The sequence below is a fragment of the Neolamprologus multifasciatus genome, chromosome 22, assembly GCF_963576455.1.
Source record: "Neolamprologus multifasciatus chromosome 22, fNeoMul1.2, whole genome shotgun sequence".
NCBI classification, from domain to species: Eukaryota; Metazoa; Chordata; class Actinopteri; order Cichliformes; family Cichlidae; genus Neolamprologus; species Neolamprologus multifasciatus.
Window position 1 is genome coordinate 12280859 of NC_140459.1, and position 25762 is coordinate 12306620.

Below are 25762 nucleotides of genomic sequence, written 5' to 3' on the forward strand. Positions count from 1 at the left end.
TTGTCTTTTGTTTTCTGCTAATCGGAAGTGGTATTAGAACTTAGACTGAAGCTTGGCTACCCAAGTGGCTTTGGTTCTCTTTGATGTGCTGTTTCTAACAAAGTATTATCCTCAACCACTTTTGCATTCCAAATTTTATAAGTATAGGTTCAAATCCCATACCTGACAAATAGCTTTTCTTACATGTTGTACACTTGCATTCATTCATTCATTTATTCATATGTCCAATAGACTGTTTAGCAGGTTTAGCTGTGATGTCTCTTTAAGTTAAAGTACAAAACACAAGTATATTCAGAAATACATCACTTGTAAGCAGCTTTCTAAGTAAATTTAATGTTCACATGGAGTTGTATGAGCTTTGTGTTCTGCTTGTCCACATAGCTAAGTGGTTTAAGGCACCAAAAAGCTCTTTTTTCCTGATCAAGGTGACATCTAGCATCCAAATGGAGACACTGGTTCAACCCCAACCCCTGCCAAAGGTTTTGTCTTCAGATTTTATCCAAGCTGTTTGATGAAATTTTACAGTCTGCTACACACAATTATTTCCCTTGCCAGCCTATTGCAGCTGCAGGGAACAATTACTGGTCTGGCAGTTGATATTAGCAACTACCCCAAGGAATCTTCATGGCTTCACTGCAAACTGTAGTCTGAAACCCTGGGAAATGGTGAACATAAGCCAGGGATGAACTGTGTTGGCCACTCCAGCAATCACACAGGATGATTGCTTAGTGACATGTGTCATTTGTTTTGGAGTCATCTTTCACTGCTGTTTTTAAATAAAGCTATGAGTACTTGTTATTAAAAGAAATCTGCTTTAACACTTATATGTGTCTTGAACCATTAGAGTATAATGCATAGTCTGTTGGACAAAAGAAGTAAGGCAGCTGTAGTACATGTAAGAAAAGCTTTTTTTTAGAAGTGAGATTTAAGTAACATTAGAAGGCCCTGATAGAAGGAGGCCATCAAAGTGACCCAATGTTACTTGAAGCGCTTTTGTTCATTCTCGAGTCCGGTATCTTAGACCACTTCACAAACAACTGGGATAAGACAATTTTTGCTACTGCTACTATAGCCCAGCAAGCCCAGTTGGCAAAAAACGAGACTGCAATACGTTGAGCCTTCCTCTGATTTCCAGCCCAGCTTGTTAAGTTGGCAAAGCATGGTAAGTGGTTAATTGACTGGTTCCTATATAGCAATTTACTCTACTGGAGCACTCGAAGTGCTTTTTACAACATGTCTCATTCATCCATTTATACGAGCACTTTTTCTACATAAGTAGAAAGAATAAAAAAAACATAAAACTCCAAGTCTATCACCTCTGACATTGACACTCAGAATCAGAAAGACTTTATTTATCCCCAAAAGAATGTAGAGTAGTTTATGTTTATGGGAAATGGTTTTATCAGCTGGAGTTAAAAAGCAGGGGGGCTTTGGGCTATGATACTTCAGCATAGGCTAGAGCAGACAGGACTCAAACCACCAACCTTCTAATTATTAGAGTTACAGCAACACCAGAGGATGAGACTCTTAATCTCAGGATGAGGTTTCAAGCCCCATATATAAGAGGTGCACTGACAGTCTGAGGCAAACAGCCGGATGATAGAGCTAATTCCAAATGAACTCCAAAGGATTTTGCTAAGTTTGGGGACCAAGTTGGCACATGAAAGTCAAAACCTTTATTAGTGGCATTTTAGTTTTGAACATAAATTTTCCACTTGAGTGAAAACTAAGAACAAATCTTTGTCAGCATTTAGGTTTGAAACATCCACTTGGAGACCAGATACCAGAAAAACTGCTGTTTTCTGCATTTTAGCCCACTAAGCCATGCTTGCAAGCAGAATGCAGTGCTCATAAAAGTCCATTCAAACATTACGGTTGTTTAGAAAGACTTTCATATGGACCCTGTTCCTGTCTGTACTTGTGTTTTGTTGTATTACTTAAAGAATTATTACAGCTACACATATGCTATACAGTCTACTGAACATATGAATGAATGCAAGTGTACTACATGTAAGAAAAAGCATTTGTCAGGCGTGGGTCTTGAACTTAAAGCCAGATGTGGAATGCAAAAGTGACGCTGGAGTACTTTAACAGAAACTGCGTATCAAAGTGAACCAAAGTCACTTGCTTTTCTAAGCTTCAGTCTAGTTTCTTAGACCAGTGGTCCCATACCTTTTTTGCACCACGGACCGGTTTATGTCTGACAATATTTTCACAAACAATATTTTCACAAACTGGCCTTTAAGGTGTTGCGGATAAATACAACAAAATAAAACCAGTACCGGTACCATAAAAAAGAAGATATACTTCACAATAGGTATCGAATGTACCTTATCTAAGTTAAATATGCTCGTTATGAACACATTCTTAAGCCACCGAGTTTATACTCTGTTATTTGACTGAAAATCAAAGGACTAGGAAAAATACATTTTTGACTAAATAATACCAATTTTTTTTTGTAACAAGTCTTTTTTCAATAAAAATACAATTTAAAAAAAGAAGATTTATTCATAACACAAAGGAAAAGACCCAGGGAAACCAAGTTAACGATAACAACCATAATATTCACACCCGAGCCTCAACTCTCACGGCCCAGTACCAAACGACCCGTGGACTGGAACCGGTCTTTGGCCTGGGGGTTTGTGACCTCTGTCTTAGACCACTTCTGACTATCTGAATGCCAAGAACAAATTCACTTTAGATGTTGCAACCATGTCTAAAGAATGAGCCTGGTGTCTAGTGTTTCGTTGGGTGATCTAGCTTAATATTTCAGTTGGGATGTAGCACAAGAAAAATTATACCCTTTTTATGAGTGGAAATTCAGTTTTGAACATAAATTTTCACCAAACAACTTGAATGAAATCTGAAGACAAAATCTTTGGTAGGGTTTGGGTTTGCACTAAAACCCAAAATTGAAGGTCTGATTAACCTTTGGTTCCTGATGTCACCGAGTTTTGGGTGAAAACTTAGTGACATCATCATATCCATCCAATTTTTTCCACTCATCCTAAGAAGAGAAGCCAAGGCTCTCCCTAGCTACATTCTCTAGTTTTCCAGAAAAGATCAAGGCATTCCCAGGTCAGCTGAGAGATATAGACTCTCCATCATGTCTTGGGTCTGCCCCAGGGTTTCCTCTCGGTGGAACATGCCCAGAACACCTCACCCTGGAGCTGCCCAAAAGGCATCCTTGTCAGATGCTTGCACCACCTCAATTGGCTCCTTTCAATGTGGAGGAGTAGCAGCTCTACTGTGAGCCATTCCCAGATGGCCAAACTTCCCAGGGTCTCTTTAAGGAAGAGGCCACCCACCGTCTGAAGAAAGCTAATTTCTACTGCTTGTATCGTCAGTCTCATTCTTTTGGTCACTACCCAGAGCTCAAGACCATAGATGAGGGTACGGGAGTGGCGAGAGTTAAATCGAGAGTTTTGCTTTCATTTCCAGCTCTCTTTTCAACCTGATTGCATTCAGTAGCCACAGCACCAGTCCCTCCACTTGTGAACATCTTTAGCATCATATGTGACTTTCACATAGAGTACATTTGCTTACAAAAAGTCTGTGACTAAGAACCATAGAGATGTCAAGGATTTGAAATATGGATGCCACCAAGGATTTTCAAGAGCATAGCAGGTAGAGGTTTAAGCACTCAATAGCAAAAATGTTTTCCACTTACTTGTGTTTTGAATTATCACTGTTGCACCTATATCATAAAGTCTACTGGACATGTGAAACAAGGCCACTGAAGTACATATAAGTACATATAAGAAAAGTATGATATTATGAGTGGGAATTGAACCTATACCTTCACCTGAGATGGAAAAGTGTATTTGAATTAGTTTGATGGAAAGAACTCGTCAAGCTGGTTCAAATTCACTCCAGGGATTGACTCCAGTTCCTTTAACTACTTCTGATTATATATGACTTGGAGTTCACTTGAAAACAAACCAAACTACAGAGAAAAGCTACAAGTTTACAAACTCATCAACTGATTCAAACCAGCGTAGTGAACTACAGGCCTAAAAACACCCTAAGAGTCCTGTACTGCAGCTGAGCTGATACACTGAAATAGAATATGATTTTGAATTTCATCTTGTGATTTCTTGATGTTCCATACATACATACACATGAGTACTCAAGAGCTTTCTGCCATACTGGATGTGATAAATAATTTGGTTGATAGGGAATAATGTGTATTTTCTGACTGGTTGGGAGTCTTTCCTGGATTTTTCTGCCTCTTGCTGAGTAAAATCAGTTGCAACGAAGGTGCTGTACCAAAAGCCTCTTAATGATTATTTTGGTTATCACCAGATGTCCACGATTGCCTAAAATGTTTCTTGTTTCTTTGGAAATACTGACTGACTAGTAGCCGAGTGGCAATAAAACTTGTGAAGAAAGAAAATGAAGAAAAAAGAAAAAAAAATTAAACTAACCACTAAGAAAGATCAACTTGAATGGACAGCACGGAAACCATTGTAGCTTTTCAAAATCAGCTGCCTTTTATCTAATAAAGAGTCCATCCTTGAGCCAGGTATCTTTGTGTACTCGACCATCCTATCACCCTTGGAAAGAAGCTCAACAGTTTCAAGTAATTTAACAACAAACCACCTGAGTAAGATCAGGAGTGATTTCAAAGAATGGAAATGCATATGTCACAAATGTCTGTGTAGGACAGCTCATCCAGCTCCAAGAATACTTAAGCAGTTGAGTTGAAGGCAACTTGAATTGCCAAAATTGGATTGGATCTCAATGCAGGAATCGCCCACAAATGACAAATGAATCTAAACTTCTTCGCATGCACTTGTAAGATCTAAAATAACTTTATGGTTTGCTTTTGGCTGGTCGGAGGTGGTCTACAATACTTGACTCAAGAATGGACCCTTGTTTCCCAAGAGCCTTTGGGTGACATTGAGTAATGCCTTTGATCAAAATAGTCCAAAGTCTCTTTTGTTTTCTAAATAAAATTGTAGGTTCAAATCCCACAACCAACACAAAGCATTTCTCTTTAGATTTAAATTTCAGATTTGAGATTTGTAGAGCTGGATGGATGTAACTGGAGGGGGATACATGCAATATATGTCTTAATAGGGTTGAATGTTAACCCTAATCCTGAGTTTTTTCAGCCTCTGGTCTAGAGTATGAGAAGTAAATGAATTTGTGTCTTCTGTTAAAATTTAATGACATTTTGGCAGAGGAGATCATCCTAGATAGCTCAAGAGCATGCATCTTAGGGATGCATGTTTGAATCCATGCTTGGTGACCAAGCCTGTGAACAATGATGGAAAAACCTAATGGAAATGAAACATGGCTTTCAGGTACAATAATAATAAGAATCCTAAAACATAGTTTTAGCTAAAGGGTCATGATTGGGTAAATTGAGTATCATAGAGGGGCAGAGGTTCATCAGCAAAATCTGCAATTGTGGTGAAAATTGTAAAAACTTTGAATATCTCATCATCTAGAAAGTACAACTCTTAAAAGTCTATCTGTGGGCTGCGCTGATCGTGACGAGATTGGGAGATGATGCAACTACTGTAATTATGTGGCAGCTCTATATCATGAGAATGAAAGGAGTGCACTGGGCATTGTTCTTTATAAAACCAAATGCATTATAGGAAAATGATGACACAGGTTTTAAATATTTCCCAGTTTGCAAAGGTTCAAACACAGTGAGACTCCAGTGATCTTTTTCTCTCTCTTTTGTGTGTGTTCCTTTTTCAATAGGCTTCATCCTTTTCAAACAGATCTCAGTTGGCTGCGAGGTAATATATCGGCAGATGAATAGAAATCAGTGTCAACATTAATCTATTGTCTGCATTCAGACAATATTCCGACATTATTGTTTGTATTCAGGACCTGATGATACGCCTTTCCACACATAAGCAGCTGAGCAGAGTTAAGAACCTCATCTGAAACCATCGCCAGCGCTCATCTGGAAACTTGTGTTTGGTCTTTTTATCTGCAATTTCTCAATAAAACACTCAACTGTGTAAAAGCAAGATGAAAAATCTTCTGTGGATCTGTGCAGCACTGATGGCCCTGTTTGCTACAGGTAAGATGGACCAGATGCTGGTGAAATTGTACATTTCTAGTCTTTTTAAGAATATAAAAATGTCTTCACCAAAAACTGTTTTGAGCACAAATTTACTTTCACAAGTGGTTCAGGTTACAAACAATTTTATCACACTTTTAATTAAAATTAGCAACATTTCAGCATAAGTGTTATGAAACAGTAAGACAGTCCTGGTTTCAAATCCACTGTCTGCTCTTCCTGTGTGGAGCTTCTCTCTGGGTGATCCACAACCCAGAGACCAGCAGTTTGTGGGGTTAGTTACTGATTCTATCTTTGCTACTGGTGTGAGTATGAGTATGAACGTTGTCTGTGTTTACTCTGTAACAGACTGGCCACCTGTCCAGTGTGTACCCTGCATCTGCAGTATGTACAATGTAGTTTTAAAGTGCTTTTACTTAAATATTTGCATGTTTCACTAATTCTTTAATTTTTTTTATGTATTTATTTGTTTGTTTATTCATTAATTTAATCTGGATATTTCAAAGCTAAAAAAAAAACAAACAATCTCATGACTCTCCAGTTTTTTTCTTATCTTTCTTACCTATGACACATATACATAAACTTTGATATGTAGTTTTAACAATAAAATGCAATAAAATGATTTAAAATTTATAATAAAATAACCTGTAAAAAAAGAAAAGTACTTTTGCTTTTAATACTACAAACTAGTCACACATGTCCAGACACTGGTCAGTAACCCCTGGCAACCAGCGGTTGCTTGGAGAAATTGTGTATTTCACAGGTGGCTGGCAAGTGCTTCCTGGAAGGCTACTGGAAGTCAGATAAACAGATTGTATAACAGTGGATTTGAATGTGTGAGTTAAATTTACGCTGTAGTTTCATCACCTCCCAATCATGTCACAATCAGCTTAGCCACACACACAGATTTCACAAGGTGCAGCTTTTATTTTCAAGACACTTTTCACAGTTTTGGCATCTTCCATGCTGTGGGTGTCCACAGTAGTCTGCTCACGAACAGAGCTACCGCAAGAAGATCTTGCACTGCATACCTCTTTGCAGCTGACCTCACCAGCTGACCGACAGCAACCACTTGCAAACCCATTCTGTTTCTTTTCCCGAGCAACCAGCGGTTGTCAGGGAGTTACCAACCAATTTAAAAATATTTGCAACCAGTGATGGCTTTTTGATTTTTTAAATGTAAATCAGTGTCATTAAATATCTACCATTAAACATGTTTTGTCTTGTAAATGTTTTTATCACATAATTTTTGTGTGTTTTGTGTAAGTGCATGATCCCACATGCACTTATCCAGCATATATAACTATTAGGAAAAAAAATACTTACAGTTTTTTCTGATTGCTTAAGCACATTTTTTGTAACTATTGGCTATTTTTGCAAAACTCTACACACAAATAAGAAAACCTGTCACCCAATTATCAAAACATTGTAGTTCTCTTGCAAAAGCGAACACAGCTAGATTAACTCTTCACACCTTCGTAAAAATGGTGTTTTCGTATCAAACAGTACACACAAGCCATCATCTACTAAGCACACAATGCGCCAACTGCACACTGATGGTATGAATACAAAACACATCTGGCTTTTGCTTTCTCTGTGTACAGATGTCAATTGAACATTCTGCCTCTGCCCCCAACATCTGGATGTCTAGCAATTCTGTAAAGTAACAATTTCAGTATTTTTGCATGTATGGTACTGTTGTGTTTCTCATTAGAGTATGGCAGTGCTACAAAGTACTTACCGATTCTCATTTCGAAATGTCCTAATGATGCTTGCCACAGTGTAGCGGCTCAGTTTAGGCTGAACCCGTTGGCCAGCTTCCCTCAGGGTCATCCCATGGTTGATGACATGGTCCACTATTGTAGCCCTGATGTCATCAGTTATTCTGTTTCTTACTCTTCTTACCCTTCCTCTTTCCCCTCCTCGTCCTCTTCTTGCTCCTCTTTGTCCTCTTCCTCTAACTTCCTCTAACCCTCTTGCTTCTTCACCTCCACGTCCTCTTCCTCCAACTTCTTCACCTCCACGTCCTCTCCCTCGGCCTCCTCTGATTCTCACTCTTCTCACTCTTACTGCTCCTTCCATTGTACTCCACATAGACAGCTTACCTGTGGCCTGTTTATAGTGCTTAGGCTGATTGCAAAGTGGACTAATTATCTAAAACAGTTTTCACATCTGAAAGTGTGCCAGACAGTTGGCAAAATAGTGTTAATGATAGCCATACATGTGTATAATTTTGCTAGGAGTGTGTTGGAAATTTGGTAATTGAGTGTAAGCAGTGAGTTGTGCCTACAGTTTTGCAAAGTGTGTGTTACAAAATTGCAAACTGAGTGCAAAGCAGTGTTTGTGCTTTTAGTTTTGCAAACTCAGTGAGTGGTTTTGCTATAAGTGTTAATAGTTTTAGGAATTGTGCTATAAGAATCACAGTTAGGGTTTAAGCATTCAGAAAAAACTGTAACACAATCAGGAAACTGGATGAGGTATCTGATTTATGTTTGATAACTTTTCCAGTAACTTGTGGTCATAACTTCCTGAACAGTTTCTTGAAATTTCTCTTCCTCCTTGGTTCACAGGCAAATCTCTGACTTGTAACACATGCACAGCGGGTTTTGGACCTAAGTGCTTGCTCAGCTCCACTGAGAGCTGCAACAACACCCAGTTCAGTTGCTACACGGGAAAAGTGGGTGAGTAACACGAATCAGCAGGTTGATTTTGTGAATTCTGATCTGGAATAAAAGGACTTGAAGAATTCTGTCTGCACATCAAACACATTGCCACAGGTACATTGCAGAGTTAAGGAGCTTGGAAAGAAAAGCGTCTGAGAAGCTTCTTCAGTTCTGAACTGAACTGAAGAAGCTTCTCGGATGAGAGGTGAAACGTCTTAAAGCAACTTAAAGAAGTCCAGACGCTTTTCTTTCCAAGCTCCTTGGACTACGATGACCTGGACGACTGAGATCCTTCACAGACATTCCAGAGTTAAGGTAAAGGCATGATGTCTGGTGTTAACATAGACTGTATATAAAAGATGGTCAACGCCACCTGGAAATCACCCAATATCCTCTTTGATTCCAAACAGGGATCATAATTTATAAATTGCCTGCTGTATTCGCTATGATTTGAAATTACCACCAAATATAGGGCCATTAGCAAGAATTTCAGATCTAAGGTTCCATACTGACTCCATGTTTCAGATCCATGGTTGTTTAAAGGTTATCCGGCAGGAATAATCAAATCAGACAGGATCAAATCCTGAAATCTGGTTTTTCAAAGACATATCAGGATAAGATCAGGTAATCCAATCCTGACTTGATTCAAAACATCACCATTACCCAGATTACAGCAAAGGGCTGGAGACAGATCACAAATGAAAACTGAAAACTCTAGAGTGCAAGAAAACTAGAACTGATAAACAGAATTAAGAGAATGATAATCTGTGTTTTTGCACCATTATTTTTATGCTTTAAGTAGTATATTTACATATTGACCTATATGTTTATTGTAATAAAAGTCTATTAAATTATATTTCAAACATACAATATATATGCAGGACTTGGGTTTTTCTTTATTAAAATCATAAATGGTTTGTGTATATATGTGTGTGTATATTTTGTATACATATTAGATGCCAAACGGGAGTTGTATCCTTTTTTAAGATTCAACATTTTAGAAGTTTATTGTCATATACACCGCAAAACAAAAATGGTTACGCTGAGCAATGAAATGCTTACTTTGCATGTTCCCTTCACACAAATAAATAAACAACTAAATAAAATAAATAAATAAATGAACTTATCTCTAAGCATAGAAAAATAATAAATAAATAATGACGAGTGACATTTAATGACAATAAACTGAATCTAATCTAATCTAAAGACAGAAAATATTTCAAATAAACTGTGAGCTGTGTGGTGGAAGTCAAAGCAATAATCTAAAAATAGATTATAAAATGTAATGAATTAAGACTTTTAAAGGTGAAACCTCATTTTCAGTCTATTTTCTGAAGGTTTGCTTTCATCTGCTGGTCAGTTTTTAGTTTCTTGCTCAGTGAAGCAAGTTTTAGTTTCAGCCTAAGTGGAGTAAAAGCATGAAGAAAACAGTGAAGAAAGTGTGTTACTGCAGAGAAAAAGGAGAAATGTTCATGTTTCACAGCTGGTCATACCTGCTTTGCTAGCTAACAGGAGCAGCAGTAACCATGTTTTTGTGTCTTACTCGTGGCTGCATTTGTTTATTTCATGCAGTACAGTGCATCTGTATCAACGTGGGTGAGGTAAACTGGGTGTGTATAAAATAATGAATTCATTACTAATGAAATATTCCATGAAATAGGTGTTTCTATCGAAATGTCTATAATTAATTAAGGATATTTTATTTTGTATGGATTTTGGTGCTCCTTGTTAAAGCACTGGCAAATCTCTGTATCACAATCAAAAAGATCCTATTCAGTTCCTTTTTGAACAACCAGGACAAAAGTAAACTGGATTATTGGATCATTTGTATCTGGATTACGTCAAGAGGTTACGTGCAGGGTACGGGTTAAGTTAAGGTTAACTTAGGAGTGTGGTTGTGAGGCTGCACATAGCCACGTCTGCGTGATGAAAAACTATGAAGAGAATCCACGGGTAGTGGGAGAAATTCACCTTTAGAAGAAATGCTTTAAGAAGTCAGGTGAAGAAAACAGGATGTTTTGGTTGAAGAAATGATTAAAAACAAGAGGTAGACGTTTGAGTCCTCTGTTAAACCAACTGTAAGTACTGCTTTTAAATAAAATTGTTATTTGCCCCTTGGTTAGGTTTAGACAACACAACCCGGTAAGCTTTACCACAAAATGTGGCTTAAATTCAACTCAGTTCAATTCAGTTTTATTTATATAGCCGAAAATCACAACAGTCACCTCAGGGCATTGTAAGACAAACACCCTACAACACAAGTTTGGGTTCTAATAAACCATATCACAACATTAGCAGACCAGCGAATAACAAAACAGAGAACCAGTCATAGAGATCTGATTTCAGAAACAAATCTGACCTCCATCTTTAGACTTCTTTAGGCAAAAACAATAGGGACATGAGTGAGGACACTGGGTTTTTGTGCGTCTGCGGTGACAGTGTTACTTACCTGTAGCTTTCTCCTACTGAGTTGTTAATTGTTTCCTAGACCTGTGTAAGGCTGTGGAGCGTGAAAAACCTGTACTGGAAGCACAGATCAGGGTGTGGCTGGCACGAAGAATAATTACTTCATCCTGTACGTCTGACAACCCCATCAAAAATTGTGGTTTGCATGAAACCTTGAGTAATTCCAGAAGATGTTCTGACTGGTTGTGAAACAAGCAGTTTGGATTTAGTTACACAACGCTTAAATGTGCCACACCAACAACAGCAGAGTGTCCCACAAAGATTAAAGTCTGCTCCAGGCTGTGTTGTTACTAACTCCACCTTCAGCTACAGCCTTCCAATACTGCAGTGTTCACAGTTTAATGGAACAAGACTTTGGCGGTCCAGAATAACTGGTGCTTTATTTCAAGTCCTATGCATCATCCCCAGACTTTGCTTTCAGTATGGGAGGCATGTCAGGGGGAATCAGGAGATCCTGACAGTGTTCTTTCTACCACCTGACGTCAGCAGCACATCACCCCCATTGCACACAGTGTGAAAGAGTATCGCTTCCTCCTGAGTCACCTGATGGTTTGCCAAAATCAATTTGAGGCCAACTGAAAGTCTTGCTCCATGTCCTAGTCAAACTCCTCCCACACCTGAGTTTTTGCTTCTGACACTGCCAGAGCTGTGCTCCGCTTCGCCTGCCGGTAACCGTGAGCTGCCTCCAGAGTCCCACAGGTTAACCAAGCCTGACAGCTTGACAGGCTCAGGCACTACCTCCATGACCGGCACCAATAACTTTGAAGCTGCAGTACTATTATGCAGAACATAGATCAAATAAGCCCATCAGAACCTAAGGTCCCTTCGACAGGTGATGAACCGATAAGAAGGTGAACCCATGTAGCTGTTATGGGGCCCACAGGCTAAAGCCAGGCCAACAGACACTTACCCTCTATCCCCTATCCTGAGATTGACTTGGAGTGGGACCCATGGGTGTTTTCTCAATAGTTTATTGTCAGGACCAATTTGCCTTAGGAGACCCTACCAGGGGTAAATTAGCCCTGACAACAAACCTCCTGAAATCACTGGAATGCACAAAGCTCTCTCACACAATAAGGTGGTGATTCACTGAGATTTTGTCTCAAAATCTTTGTTTTTTCTTACATACAGCTCCAATATCTTACAATTTCAAAGTAATTGGTGGCTGTAGCTCAGGTGGCAGAGCAGGTCAGCCACTAATCAGAGGGTTGGTGGTTTGATCCCAGGCTGCCTGGTGGTGGTCAGAGGGCCTGGTGGCACCAGTGTCTGGCAGCCTCACCTCTGTCAGTGCGCCCCAGGGCAGCTGTGTCTACAGTGTAGCTTGCCACCACCAGTGTGTGAATGACTGAATGTAGTGTAAAGTGCTTTGGGGTCCTTAGGGTAAGTAAAGTGCTATACAAATGCAGGCCATTTACCATTTGAATTGTTCATAATTTCTTGCTTTTATTTGAGCCTAAATATTTCACAATGAAAACATTAAATAAGGTTGCAGCTGCTCTCGTGTCACAAGAGGTCACCAAGCAGGTTTCCTACAGAGTTTAAGGCATGATCGGCTTTCTGAGCCACCGTAAAGTGGATTTATGTTTCCAGCTGCACTCAAGCCTGCAATTTTTCACATGCCAAACAAATATAAAAAGCACCGCACTATGGAGCAAATATATAAGTTAAAATACAAAAATGCTGAAAGATTAAAACAGTGGTTACTATGCAGCAATCTGCAACCATTTTTTCTCATTGTCTTTATTTAAATGTATCCAAAAGGGCAAATTATTCAGAATCTCAGCACAACCTTACACAACTTAGACTTCAGTGGAATAAAGTAGAATCTGAGAATAATCGGTAAAAATCATGCTTGTTTTTCCTCTTTTTAGACTTTAACATCAGTAAGTGGATGACTTTACAAAATCAGGGCTGCGTGTCTTCGTCTCTCTGCAACCAAACAGAAAAAGGATCCCTGCTGGGAATCACCTACACCCTCACTAGGAACTGCTGCACCACCGACCAATGTAATGGAGCTTCATCTGCCCACCTTCCTCTCGCCGCTGCATTGGGCGCATGCCTGGCAGCCGTCTGGAGCCCGTGGGCTTTCTGAAGCCAAAAACAAGCAGCAAAAATAAAAACTGTTTTCTTCTTTCCCAAAAGGTTGGTTGTGTTCATCTGGAAGTAGCATTTTCAGTGGGCGAAACTTTGCGTCACTCATTCAAGTGACTTCTTCAGTCTAAGCTGACTGCATGTTTCCTCAATCTTATAAACAGTACCTTCGCACAATGACTGAAACTGTCACCACTGAATGAACAATGTGCTGTGAGGTCGATTCATTGATCATTCATATGCAAATTCCCATGACCATTGATCAACAACCACTCATCAAAGCCCATGGATCATTGATCAAAGACCACTGATCAATGGCCATGAGTACCATTCACAGAAAGTTGGGGAATGGCTACGTCCAGATGAACAGTCAATCTTTTGGGATTTACTTAACTGGATGATTGAGCATGCATCAAGACATAACTTCTTCTTTGTTTTTAATGCAGGGTTTTGTTTTGTTTCTTTACTTTGTTCATTGACTAAACTTCTGTATTCTGTGTAGAATATCTGTTTTACTGCACCTATGATGTAGCACAGGAAATGAGTGAATACACAATAGAAAAGATGTAATTAGTATTAACAGTTAGCATTTTAAAGTCCATGAAATCTGGTGAACAAATATTAAAAGGTGTTTATGCTCCGAATTATCTTTTGAGAAAATTATTTTAATCTTTTCCTGTGAATGCTTGTGACGTTTTAGATAATTGGCTGGAGAGTTGCTGTTGGAACAAAAAAACCTGATAAACTACATTCCTGCATATTCCTTTTAAGTCAAGCCATTGTTTAAATGTTGCAACTTGTTTTCTTTAAATTCACCTGACACACGCACACATAACGCCGACCTAACCTAGTTATTTTAAGACGACTTGTGTGAATGATGAATAATTTTTGGAAAGCGACAATTGTCTTGGGTGCCTTCATCGCAGCAGGTAAGTTACAGAAAGCATCAAAATTAGAAGGTTGGGTTTATTTTACACACACTGCCTCCATGAACACCATTTTTCATCCCAGTCAAACATTACTCACAAAACGGCCGCGCCCTCTAGAGGCGAGGCAGAAAACTGCATCACAGTCCTGCCTTCAGAACAATGAGATAATTATGATTATATGATTATTAGGTTCACATTAAAAAAGAAAATATGCCCTGTGTAGATGAGTCACGAAACAAATTAATCAGCTGTCTTATCGTGTCTCGTGATTCAGCATACATCCTCTTTACTGCACTGATATCTGCACATCTGTCCACTGCCAGCTATTTCATTTTGTAAAAGTCTGACCAGCCCTTCCAAGTTTGTGTGGTTTTTCTTTCCTTCTGACCAGATCTGGCTTTCTGCGTCATCCCTTGAGCATAAATGTACTTGTCAACGCATTGTTTCTATGTCCTAAAAGAGAAATATTTCACATTGTAACTAACACTTAGCGCACGGTGACGCCAGTGCCCGGCAGCCTCGCCTCTGTCAGTGCGCCCCAGGGTGGCTGTGGCTACAATGTAGCTTGCCATCACCAGTGTGTGAATGTGTGTGTGAATGGGTGGATGACTGGTTGTGTAAAGCTCTTTGGGGTCCTTAGGTACGGTGGCCCCTAGAGACAAAGCACGTACAAACTCCAAAACACTTGCAAACTCCAAAACACATGCAAACTCCAAAACACTTGCAAACTCCAAAACACATGCAAATGCCAAAACACTTGCAAACTCCAAAACACATGCAAACTCCAAAACACATGCAAACTCCAAAACACTTGCAAACTCCAAAACACATGCAAACCCCAAAGCACATGCAAATTCCAAAACACAACGGAAGTGCTCCAGGACGCTAGGGGCAGTGTTGAGCTCGATTTGCAAAATAAACGGCAAGTTTGTCTGTATGGGACGGTCTAGTCTCTGTCGCGCTTCCCAGGTTGCCTAGCAACCATGATACTAACCGCTGGTAACGTGTCATACAATTTTGTTTGACAGAAATGAAGGAAAACATATTTTGTTCATTTGTTTGTTTGTTTCTACAAGAGCTTTGTGTGATTTGATAAGTATCTGAGGTTGAGACCACAGGACAGTAAAACATGATTTTTGGGCTTCATTTCTGTACTGAACAGTCATTTAAGATTAGTTAGTAAATAACAATTAGCTAATGTTGTTCATGAGACTAAAGTCATATCACTTTGGTAATGTAAATATAATATGGCCAATATTATAGTTATTATATTAATCATTATTAGCTATTACAGCAGTGAACATGAACTCTGTGTCAAATACTGAGCCACAGTAGATTCAAGTTGCAGTTATTTATAGGTCTTATCACCTTAAATCTTCACTCAAAGACAAGTATCTTTGACAGTGCATATATAGATGTATCATATATAAGAGAGAAATGTTGTTCCTTCAGTATGTTGGCATTACTAAATTTGGCTCATTGCTTACATACGTGTGTAAAAAGAAATTATATGAGCTGTGATAACTGTTTCTGATAAAATGAAGAGTAGACTGATATATTGAATATTCCTTTATTGGGTGAGAAAATCAGACCATGTCATAACTGCTTTAAGTCATACAGAATAGATATCAGAGCCTTAAACAGGCTGACTTCTGCTAAATGGGTCAAACTGGGCAGAAAGTATACAAACACATAGCATCATTATAGAATATGATGTAACACTATAGATCAACTTACCTCAGAATATATAAAGCATATAAACAATTACAGCAATATGATGCAACAAACACAGCACTGCTACTAATCCAAAATACTCAAAGCTTCATAGAACTGAAACAAACATTTATTTTTAGGTCCATTCAGCTGCTGATACATACTTTAGGTTTCTGAATATTAAACTTGTTGCTGCCTTTCATAGTGTTTAACTTGAAGGCCCTGAGTACTTTCTCCCACACTGCAAACACTGGAATGATAAAATTATTTGAACATTACCTAATAAGACTGATTCAGGACAGACAATTAGTTATGTTAAACTTTCCTAGCAGTCCTTCACAAACAGGGAACAGTCTGTCTATTCTCTCCATCTGTCAGCTGCTGCTGGCTCTTCCTCCTCCTCTTCCTCACACACTGCTGAGTCCTGGTGGATCATCAGGGGTGCAAAGCCTCACAGATGATGTGCAGCAGTGAGTCCCTCAGTCTGTCCTCACTCTGGACACTTGCAGTTGTCACACATGGAAATCAAATGCGTGATAAGCTGCAGGATTCAAACACAAATGTAACTTATAAATACATGTTCATACTTTTATTACACAATCAGAGAGAAAGAAAAAGAGAGAGAGTGCAGGACAGACAGACAGGTGACAGCCTCAGGTGTATACACTGCTACAAAACAGCACAAAAGAAGGAGGACTGTGTTATTACGAAACAAGAAGAGTTCCCAGATGGTACAGTGGACACGTGTGTGACTCCTGTGATTAAAGCACCTTTCTTTCAGCTTAACGAGTGAACCGTCAGCTCGTTCAAACACACGTTAAAGTCCGTTTGGCTCTACACCACCGAACAGTGGCAGCAATATAACATAGCTAACATTAACAGTGCAGTGAATCCTGCTTGTGCCGTGATATTCAGGACTGCAAACCGAGCAGCATCACTGACTTTCAGCCTGTTGTGTTTGTGGATATATGACTGACTTTAATTATCCATAAAATCATCACATTCTCTGTAAGATTAAAGTCAACTATTGAACGGCGTATATTTTGGAGTAAAGGCTTTAAAACCAAGTTAGTACAAACATCGCTAATGTCACATAACTTTCCCGACATGTGGCCAACAGTAATGTTTTAATGTTCTTCATTATAAAAAACATTTGCGCATAAATAAGTGACATAATATTCAGTACTTACTTCTGAAAGTTTACTCTTGGCGGCTCCGCTTCAGCCGTTTTTTTCGGCAAAATTATCCACACCACAGGCGAGCTATGAAATCTGGGATATGTTGGGCCATGAAGGCTACAGCGACCCATTCTTAAAATTCAGGGAAATTAAGGACGCATTTGAGGGCCGCATTTCGAGCAGCCTTTGAATTGGGACAGCCTTCGTCGTGTCGCTGTGACGTAATCGGCCTTAAAATGCGGACTTTAAGGCTGCAGACCCCAAATCCGGTCATTGGTACATCCTGGCTTGTGTAGTTACTAGGTAACAAAAGCTCAACACTGCCCCTAGCGTCCTGGAGCACTTCCGTTGTGTTTTGGAATTTGCATGTGCTTTGGGGTTTACAAGTGTTTTGGAGTTTGCATGTGTTTTGGAGTTTGCATGTGTTTTAGAGTTTGCAAGTGTTTTGGAGTTTGCATGTGTTTTGGAGTTTGCAAGTGTTTTGGAGTTTGCAAGTGTTTTGGAGTTTGCATGTGTTTTGGAGTTTGCATGTGTTTTGGAGTTTGCAAGTGTTTTGGAGTTTGCATGTGTTTTGGAGTTTGCAAGTGTTTTGGAGTTTGCAAGTGTTTTGGAGTTTGTACGTGCTTTGTCTCTAGGGGCCACCGTACTTAGGGACTAGTAAAGCGCTATACAAATACAGGCCATTTACTTATTCTGAAGTACGATTCCACCATCTCATCTACACTTTCAGTTTGTCTTAAAACCTCTGTAATCTCCGTCTACGTTTTTCTCAAAATAGAATTTCAGGTTTAATCTCAAAATTTCTACTTTATTCTCAATAATATTTTTTTTGTTGTAGATGACTGAGATGCACGGGCTGAGATAAGAGAACTGTAAGTGCCCCAACTTAAAAGTACCTAAACTTTTAGGTTGCGGCTTTAAGGAAATGATTGTTCCTGAACATCATGTTTAGGGGAGGGGAAAAAGCCAGAAATCAGCTTGGGTCCTGTGGACTTTATAATTGATTCCTTAATTAAAAAGTTCCTCATCATTTCTCAACGAGGAAACATGTCTTCTAATCATGTAAGACTAAAAACACAAAATAAAAATGTAATAATTAAATAACAAACAAGTAATAATAATAATAATCATTTCTTATACAGAACTTTTTAAACAAAGTTATAAAAGCGCTTTACAGAAAGACATTTTAAAAATAAAATCACAGAAAAGGCTGGTCTTTAAAAAAAACCCTATAAGAACAAAACAAAGAACATGAAATAAAAATGAAAAATAATTATTAAAAAGTCTTTTTGTTAAAGAAAAATGTAAGAAGAGACTTTAAAATGATAAAGTAGTTAAAGTAGTTGAATTCTTAGATTGCACAAAGACAACATAGGTTTAAAAACTACTCCATTATGGCATTCTGAATGAAGCCACTTACCATTATGGGTCTATTTTGCTTTCAGTTGTCTGATCTTTTACTTAACTGTATTTCTTTCATTGTGGAACTTTTACTTGTAAAATACAATTTTTTGTGATGTATTTTTTTATTTGTTTTTGGGGAAATGCTTCCTCCACTATTAACAGAGGCAAACAGATGAAACTGTGGACTGACTGAAACCTGATCCCTCTGCTGTTTTTTCCCCACTTCACAGCACAATGCCTGACCTGTCGTCAGTGTCCCATTGGCATCTTTGGAACATGCTTCCTATCAAAAGATGTCACTTGTACTAATACAAATCAGAGCTGCTTCAGAGGAGATGCACGTAAGGAAACTTTTTTTCCTCTATTGTGAAGATATTCAGACATAGAAAGCTCAAAACTGAGGAAACACATGAGAAAAAACAGAAATACTTTCAGTCTTTGTTCGAATGACAAAGGTTGATTGAACAAAATCAAATATTTCAGGTGAAATTGTTACATTACATTGTCAAATACTAAAGCTCAGTACAAAACAGAGATACATCTTTGTTTTTTTAACATGGAGCTGCTGCACACCCAAACAAAAACAAAAAAAACCTTTAGCCAAAGAAAATTTTAGTCAGATCAGAAAACTTGACGTCGTATGGAAGCTTGTTTCCACCACTGAGTAAACTGAATAAGTTATTGCTATCAAAAAGGCACAAAATTTGAGTAATCACCTTTAAATTTTAACAAAATTACTTGAAATTTTGAGATAATGAGCTGAAATTCTGACTTAATTGTGGCATGAAATGTTTTTTGTTTTTTCTGTGGTGGAAACAAGCGTCCATACCAGGAATTATTTGAAAATATTTTCACAGTTACCATTTCAACAGGCAGATGTCATAGTCACTTGCCAACAATTATTTAAATGCCTCCAAGCAATTTATGCATTCCTTTTGTTCACACCCAGAGTTCATACCGCCTGAAAGGAACTGGAAGGTTGGCAGTTTCCATCCCCTGGCTCCTTTAATCACAATGAATAGTTGGGCTAAACACTTAACTCCAAGTTGTTCCCGATGTATCCATCGGAATTTGAGTGTGTAAATGTTTGATGTGCTTAGATACAACTTTGGTAAGACTCAAAACTAAACGGACCTTGATGATAACATGACAAACCTTAACTAAAAATAACACAAGAATTTAACATATTCATATATAACCTAAGAAATAAAAAATACAATATAAAATCCTGGGTCACTGATTCAGAATCATCAAAATGCTACCATGGGGCAGTCTGAACCTTTGAAACAGTCTACATTAATTAAACAAACTAGGTTCCCTTTAAAGTTATAAGGTTTGCAGGCTGTGGAAGACAGAAGGTTCAGCTGATAATCAGCCGGTATTAACTGAAAGTTTTGCACTTTTATTTTAAAAAACGTTTCCCAGAAGGTTTGTGAAACAGAACAGCAGGTGCTGTTTTAGGGAGCAGATAAAACTGCGCTGCATATTTACTCATCATCTGCTTCCGGTCCTTGCAGTGTTCAGCGCTGCTGGGGGTCTGAAGCTGCACACCCGCGGCTGCCTGGAGTCGGATCTGTGCGGGGCGTCGCTGAACGGCTCCATCCTCAGTGTGGCTTACAGCACCTCTTTCCAGTGTTGTAACACAGACGTGTGTAACGGAGCCACTTCCATCCAGCTCCCACTCACTGTGGCTCTCTTTGCTGCTCTCCTGGCCTCCCTGTGGAGCTGCTTGAATCCATAGTTAATCAGTATATTATCTCCTGTGATTTATCCTGTTTGCTTTGAAATCAAACAATAATTGAAATGAAATTTAATAAATAAATAACATCAGTGTGGCTTCTTTCTCTGGTCTTCTGATTAAAATTTGCATACTTATAATAGAATTTAAGGAGCCTGGATTATTCAGCATATAAAAATGCCTACAGACAATACTAATTAGATCTTAAACTTTACATTGAGTTCGCTATAAGATGGGGGTTTTTTTAGGTGAAATCTTTACTAAATAAAATAATGTGCTAAAAAACAGCAGGAACATTTCCAAATATTGAAAATGTTTGAATTTTTTAAACTAAAAAGAGATCTTGCACAACTTCAGTGACAACTCCATATTAATGGTCTTTAAAAATTACATTTACTGCTGTTAAGTATAACAATCTAACTCCAGGTTGTTGTTTTTTTCTTTGTTTGTTTGTTTTGTTTTGTTTTCTGTTGCCCGTTAAATCTGTTAATTTATAATAGGGAAACATCACTACATCCAGTCTTGCGAAGTGTGGTGGGAAAAAAAAAATCCAGTGCCAAATTTCTTGACCTTTTATCCATGTCGTCTGTTTAACCTATAAAAATCATGAATAATGGTGGTTAGTACAATCCCATCATAGGAAATCATAACTTCACTGTGGGATACTGTTTGCCCGTGATTTGAACAGCCCAGCGCGTGCTCCCACACAGGGAAAACCAATTCTGCAGGGGAGACCTACCTTGGCACTTGTGCAGGTGAAACCAAAGGGAGGATTTGCTTCACCATATTTTCTAGTGTTTGGCTTAGAATGAAGTTGGTTTGGAAACATATTCAGCGATGCTTCATCTCCTGCTTTGCGTTTCTGTGGGCGCCCCGTGCTAGCAGTGTCCAAGCGTTTTGGTCCCCCCCCACCCCACAGGGGGCGGGCCCCACACTTTGGGAAGGTCTGGGTTAGAAGAAGTTAATCCATTCGTGCATGGGTCACTTATGCATAAACTACAAAATAGTAAAGTTAGCATCTCAACTGTTGACTAAGAATAAACTATCATGGTGATAATCATGAATGGGTGAATGTTTTCTTAAGAATCATATAAACAGTGTGAATCAGCAGATTTTTCTCTTTTGGGCTTGGAGCGTTTCTTTTGTAAGGATGACCTGTGCTGTGACATGCTAATCTCTCAGAAATAACCAGATACAGCTTAGAGCAGAGTACTGTTTTTGTTTTCCCCCCAGATGGTTTTACATCCCCACCTGACTTTCCATGACTCTTGAATGCCCCCTAGTGAATTGCAAGAAAGTCTACAGCACAGGGACACTCTTTTTAATACTCGTTTCAACCCTATTTTACCTTCTGATCTGCCTTGACTCTTCATGGCACACATTCAACAAGATGCTGGAAACATAACTCTGAGATTGTAGCTCATATTGATATGATAGCACCACGCAGCTGTTGCAGATTGGTCAGCTGCACATCCATGATGTGAATATCCTGTTCCACCACATCCCCAAGGTGCCCCATTGGAGTGAGAGCTAATGGCTTTGGAGATCATTTGAGTACAATGAACCCACTGTTCAATAAACCAGTTTGAGCTGACATTACATTTATTAGTGAACTCCCTGAGATCAATGTGAAACAACCCCAGCTACAAGATTAATCACATAAAAAAGGAAGTGTCCCACTTGCAAAGGGATAAAAACCACATTCCAAAGCTGGGGCCAACCGTGCCGCAAATCATCTACCCTCAACATATTGACAACATCAACAGGGGACAGTTGTCCTCACACACCCAGCACTCTCTACGGAGTAGGACCACAGTCACCCTGGCCTCAGGAAGCCAACTCTGCAGCATATAGTAGGCTCTGGCCTTCAAAGACAGAAAATATAACAAGAAATTCAACTGAATCTTAATTATATAACTAACAGAATGTCTACTATAAACATTTTAATCTAAACCATTGTAAGTCTGGACTAAATAAAATACCAGAGTAACAGGAAATATAACAGCAGTTTGGAATATAAGTGTACTTGAGTGTGACTGTTATCAAAACACCTGCCTTCAATTATCCCAGCCCACAGCAACTGTGAAACACACACAAAAAAACACTCCTAAATTAGCTCCCATTTCCCACAGCAAATTTGAGGGTGAGTTAATATGCAGGTGATACCAATCTACCACATCACATGACTGTGTGGAAAAATCCCAGCAGATCAGCAGTTTCTTAAATACTCAAACCAGCCTATCTGACACCAACAACAATGCCATGTTCAAAGTCACTTAAATCACCTTCTTCTCCTAATAGCTGATTAAATATTTGCTGTTAGTCAGCAGCTGAACGGTGGGAAAGTGGCTGGTGAGCACAGTGCACTTCAGACAGATTATTTTTAATGTCTTCTCCTGTGAATTATTGTCAACAAACATAACAACCAATAATCATTCAGTGTTATAGGATTTGTTTTGTTAGGAATGTATACACCTGTAGACTTAAACCCCTTTGCTTAGTGTTTTTAAGTGAAGACAGATCATATAATCTCTTAATGTACCCTGGTGGTGCTGGCCCCATTTGGCCTCCATGGACAGACACTGAATCTGGAAAAAGCTTTGGCTATTAGTGTAAAATGATCCGTGGATGGAGAACCCAGCAGGACACTCCTCATTGCATTTACTCTTTACTCTTTAAACTAGACTCAGTTTTCATGTCATGTTTATTAACTAACAAAAGAAAGCTCAATAACCCCCTTGTCATGGTCCTGGGTCATTTTGACCCAGCGTTCTTTGTTTCCTTGTGTTTCTGTATTATGTTAAGTTCATTTGCTGTTCTTGGAGTTATTCTATCAGTCCTAAGTTGTTCAGTTTAGTTTATTGGGTTTCCCCTCCTTGTGTGTTATTCCATGTCTCCCCCGCTCGTCATGTCCGTGCTCTCCCTCGTGCTCCTCAGTGGTTTTCTCTCCAAATCTGGTCTGCGTCTTTGTGTATTTCCTGTTTTATTGTGAAGGGCCGTGTCTTGTGTCAGTGTATTGAGTTTTGCTTCCCCATGGTCTCGTCATGTCTGATTGTTCCCAGCTGTGCTCTCCTTCTGTGGCTCATTCCCTTGTTATCCCTCTGTGTATTTAAGCCTTGTGTTTGCCTCTATCAGGTCCTGGTTTGTCTGTCTCCTGTGTGAACCCTGTTGGACTTCTCCATGTTCCAGGTTTTTTGTTCCTCTGTATTATTGTTTTGTAGCTGCTCCCAGTTTAGGCTTTGTTTAATTTAGTTTCCTGCCATGCTCTACTTTTGTTTTCTGCTTCACCTTGCCCTGGAAATAAACTCATCCAGTAACTCAGTTATCAGTGCTTGCACTTGGGTCCACACTTCTCATCTCTTGACGATCTGCCTTGCAGATCTTGACACCCCTTTGCTGGGATTGAGATTGAACTCTCTCTCCAAAGACACACAAAAGGTGTTAAAAGCTACCTTAAACGGGATTTTTAGAAAAACAAAGTAACAGAAAAGACACCAAAGATGCAAAAACACAACAATGTGCAAAGACACTCCAAATACAAAAGAATTGGAAAAAGACACACCGAACCATTAACATCTGCAGAACAACATCAGCAAGCCGCAACAAGAACACAAGCAGTCAGAAACCCACAGCATAAACTGGTAGTAAAGAAACACAACGCAAATCTTGAAATGAAAACAACACCAAAGAGAGAAAAATAGCAGAAAGAGATGCAAACTAAACACAAATACATGCAAAACACCTGTCAAAGAACACAAAAGCACAGTTACATGAGATGCTGCTCGGTCATAAAAACATGCAAAATAAAAGCAGATGCAGAGAAAAAAAACACAACCAAACCATATTGTGGCAAACTTCAGCAAAGTCAATTTAAAGGTTTTTAAGATTTGCTTAAAAACCTTTAAATTGATTAAAAATCCCAATCTGCAATTAATACAATACAAAATACTGCATAGAGTGCACTATACAGGTCATCGAATGTTTAAGATGGGCTTTACATCCGCCAACAACTGCTCACACTGTCAAGGCAATACACCAGACAGTTACATCCACGCTCTTTGGTTCTGTCCACCAGTGCAGAAGTTTTGGCACGAGATATGTGAGGACTTATCAAAGTGTCTGAAATGTAAAATTCCAACCTCCCCTTTAGTATGCTTGTTGGGAAATTTGGATGATGTCACTACAGAAATTAATACAGTCCACATGGTTTTTATTGCCCTATGCATCGCCAAGAAAACGGTCCTCATGAACTGGAAAAATAAAAATAATCTTAATTCTAGCCAATATAGAAACTATCTAATAGATCACATTAGTCTCGATATAGCCTCTGCCACCACATTAGATCAATCCCTCTGGGCTCCTTTGATCGGCTCCATCACCTAGCGGGGGTGGGGGGTCGTGGTTTGGTCCCGCCTTGGCTATTGTGGTTGATGTGGAGGTTGGGATGGGCTTAGGGCACCTGGAGGACTCCTAGAGACGTTATCCCTGGAGGGCTTAACCCGGGGGTTGTGTTCATAACCTGGTTAGTGGCTCTGGTCGCTCTCAGAGGTTGTTCTCCTCGTGGCTGCGTGCAGCGGGGCTGGAGGATGGTCTGTGCTGGCGGACGTAGGTTACTGGCCTGGTGGCCTGGCTGCCCCTGAGTGGATCCGGGGCGGGCGTGGGGGTTTGGGGTTCGGGGGTGCTTCGCCTCCGTGCTGGGGCTCTGGCTGGGCCTTGGGGGCTTCGGTCCTCGTCGGTGTGTCGCCGAGGTTGTGGGCGGGTGGGTGCACGGGGGCTCAGCCCTGGCGCAGGGGGCCTCTTGTGCATCGGCCTAACCGGGGGGCTCTTGAACTGGCAGGGAGGTTGTTCCATCTTTGCAGGAGTCCACTCTGCAGGTGGGGGAGAGACATAGGAGAGGTGGAGAATAAACTTAACCTGGGTGTCTGTGTCTTGTGTAGTCTGGGAGATGATTGAATGTTGGGGTGGGTACAGTTTCCTCTGCGGTGGGGTGGGGTGGGCTGCCCCGGGTCCTGTGGGGCTTGGCGGTGCTGCTGCCGTAGGCCCCGGTCTGGATGGGCCTGGGCTCCCTTGCCTTGGTGGATACCGGAGGACGGGGGTGCATATTGGGGTCAGCGGGGGAGCTGGCCCTAGGGAGGGACACCCTCCCCTCCCTTCTTTTCCTCCCCATCCCCGGCTGCCTCCCTCTTCCCGCTCCACCACACCCACCCACACAGGTAGGGCTTTGGGTGCGGGTGTGTCACCAGGGTGCAGGGGAGACATTCCCCCCCCTCTGTCCTCTTCTGGCCACCTGTGCCTCAATTTTATCTCACAACTTAGACATCCACATTACTTACACTCTCATAACACACACATATATATATATATAGGGCCTTGAGGGTGGGCACGTTAACGGCGTCCAGTAGACGGTCTGTGTATTCAAACCTACCTCTGGCGCCGGTGCCCACCTCTCAATTTTAAATCCATGTAGACATTGAGGGTTCTCGGGAGGGGCCGTGCTAACACCTGCTGCTCTCTGGCAGCAGCACCATGCTCTC

At 39.9% G+C, this 25762-nt stretch overlaps 1 protein-coding gene and 2 long non-coding RNA genes across 3 annotated transcripts; 2 read left to right on the forward strand and 1 right to left on the reverse strand.

The window, feature by feature from the left end:
- The first annotated feature begins 5290 nt into the window (after window positions 1–5290).
- LOC146493023 (sperm acrosome membrane-associated protein 4-like) lies at window positions 5291–14140 on the forward strand. The gene is made up of 4 exons (XM_085149124.1): window positions 5291–5756; window positions 5848–6046; window positions 8617–8727; window positions 13047–14140. The coding sequence occupies exons 2-4, from the start codon at window positions 5995–5997 to the stop codon at window positions 13265–13267; spliced, it is 384 nt and encodes a 127-aa protein (XP_085005250.1). The 5' UTR covers window positions 5291–5756; window positions 5848–5994; the 3' UTR covers window positions 13268–14140.
- An 83-nt stretch (window positions 14141–14223) lies between these two features.
- Window positions 14224–18313, forward strand: LOC146493024 (uncharacterized). The gene is made up of 2 exons (XR_014872030.1): window positions 14224–14835; window positions 17738–18313. It is a non-coding gene; the product is annotated as an uncharacterized LOC146493024 (long non-coding RNA).
- LOC146493025 (uncharacterized) lies at window positions 18314–24051 on the reverse strand. The gene is made up of 3 exons (XR_014872029.1): window positions 22211–24051; window positions 21969–22093; window positions 18314–20215 (listed from the first exon to the last, which is right to left on the reverse strand). It is a non-coding gene; the product is annotated as an uncharacterized LOC146493025 (long non-coding RNA).
- Window positions 24052–25762: the final 1711 nt, after the last annotated feature.

Coding starts and splice junctions, on each gene's coding strand:
- LOC146493023 (XM_085149124.1), top strand. CDS start 5,995: ATGAAAAATCTTCTGTGGATCTGTGCAGCACTGATGGCCCTGTTTGCT. Junction 6,047..8,616: donor GATGGCCCTGTTTGCTACAG/GTAAGATGGACC, acceptor CTTGGTTCACAG/GCAAATCTCTGACTTGTAAC. Junction 8,728..13,046: donor TTGCTACACGGGAAAAGTGG/GTGAGTAACACG, acceptor TCCTCTTTTTAG/ACTTTAACATCAGTAAGTGG.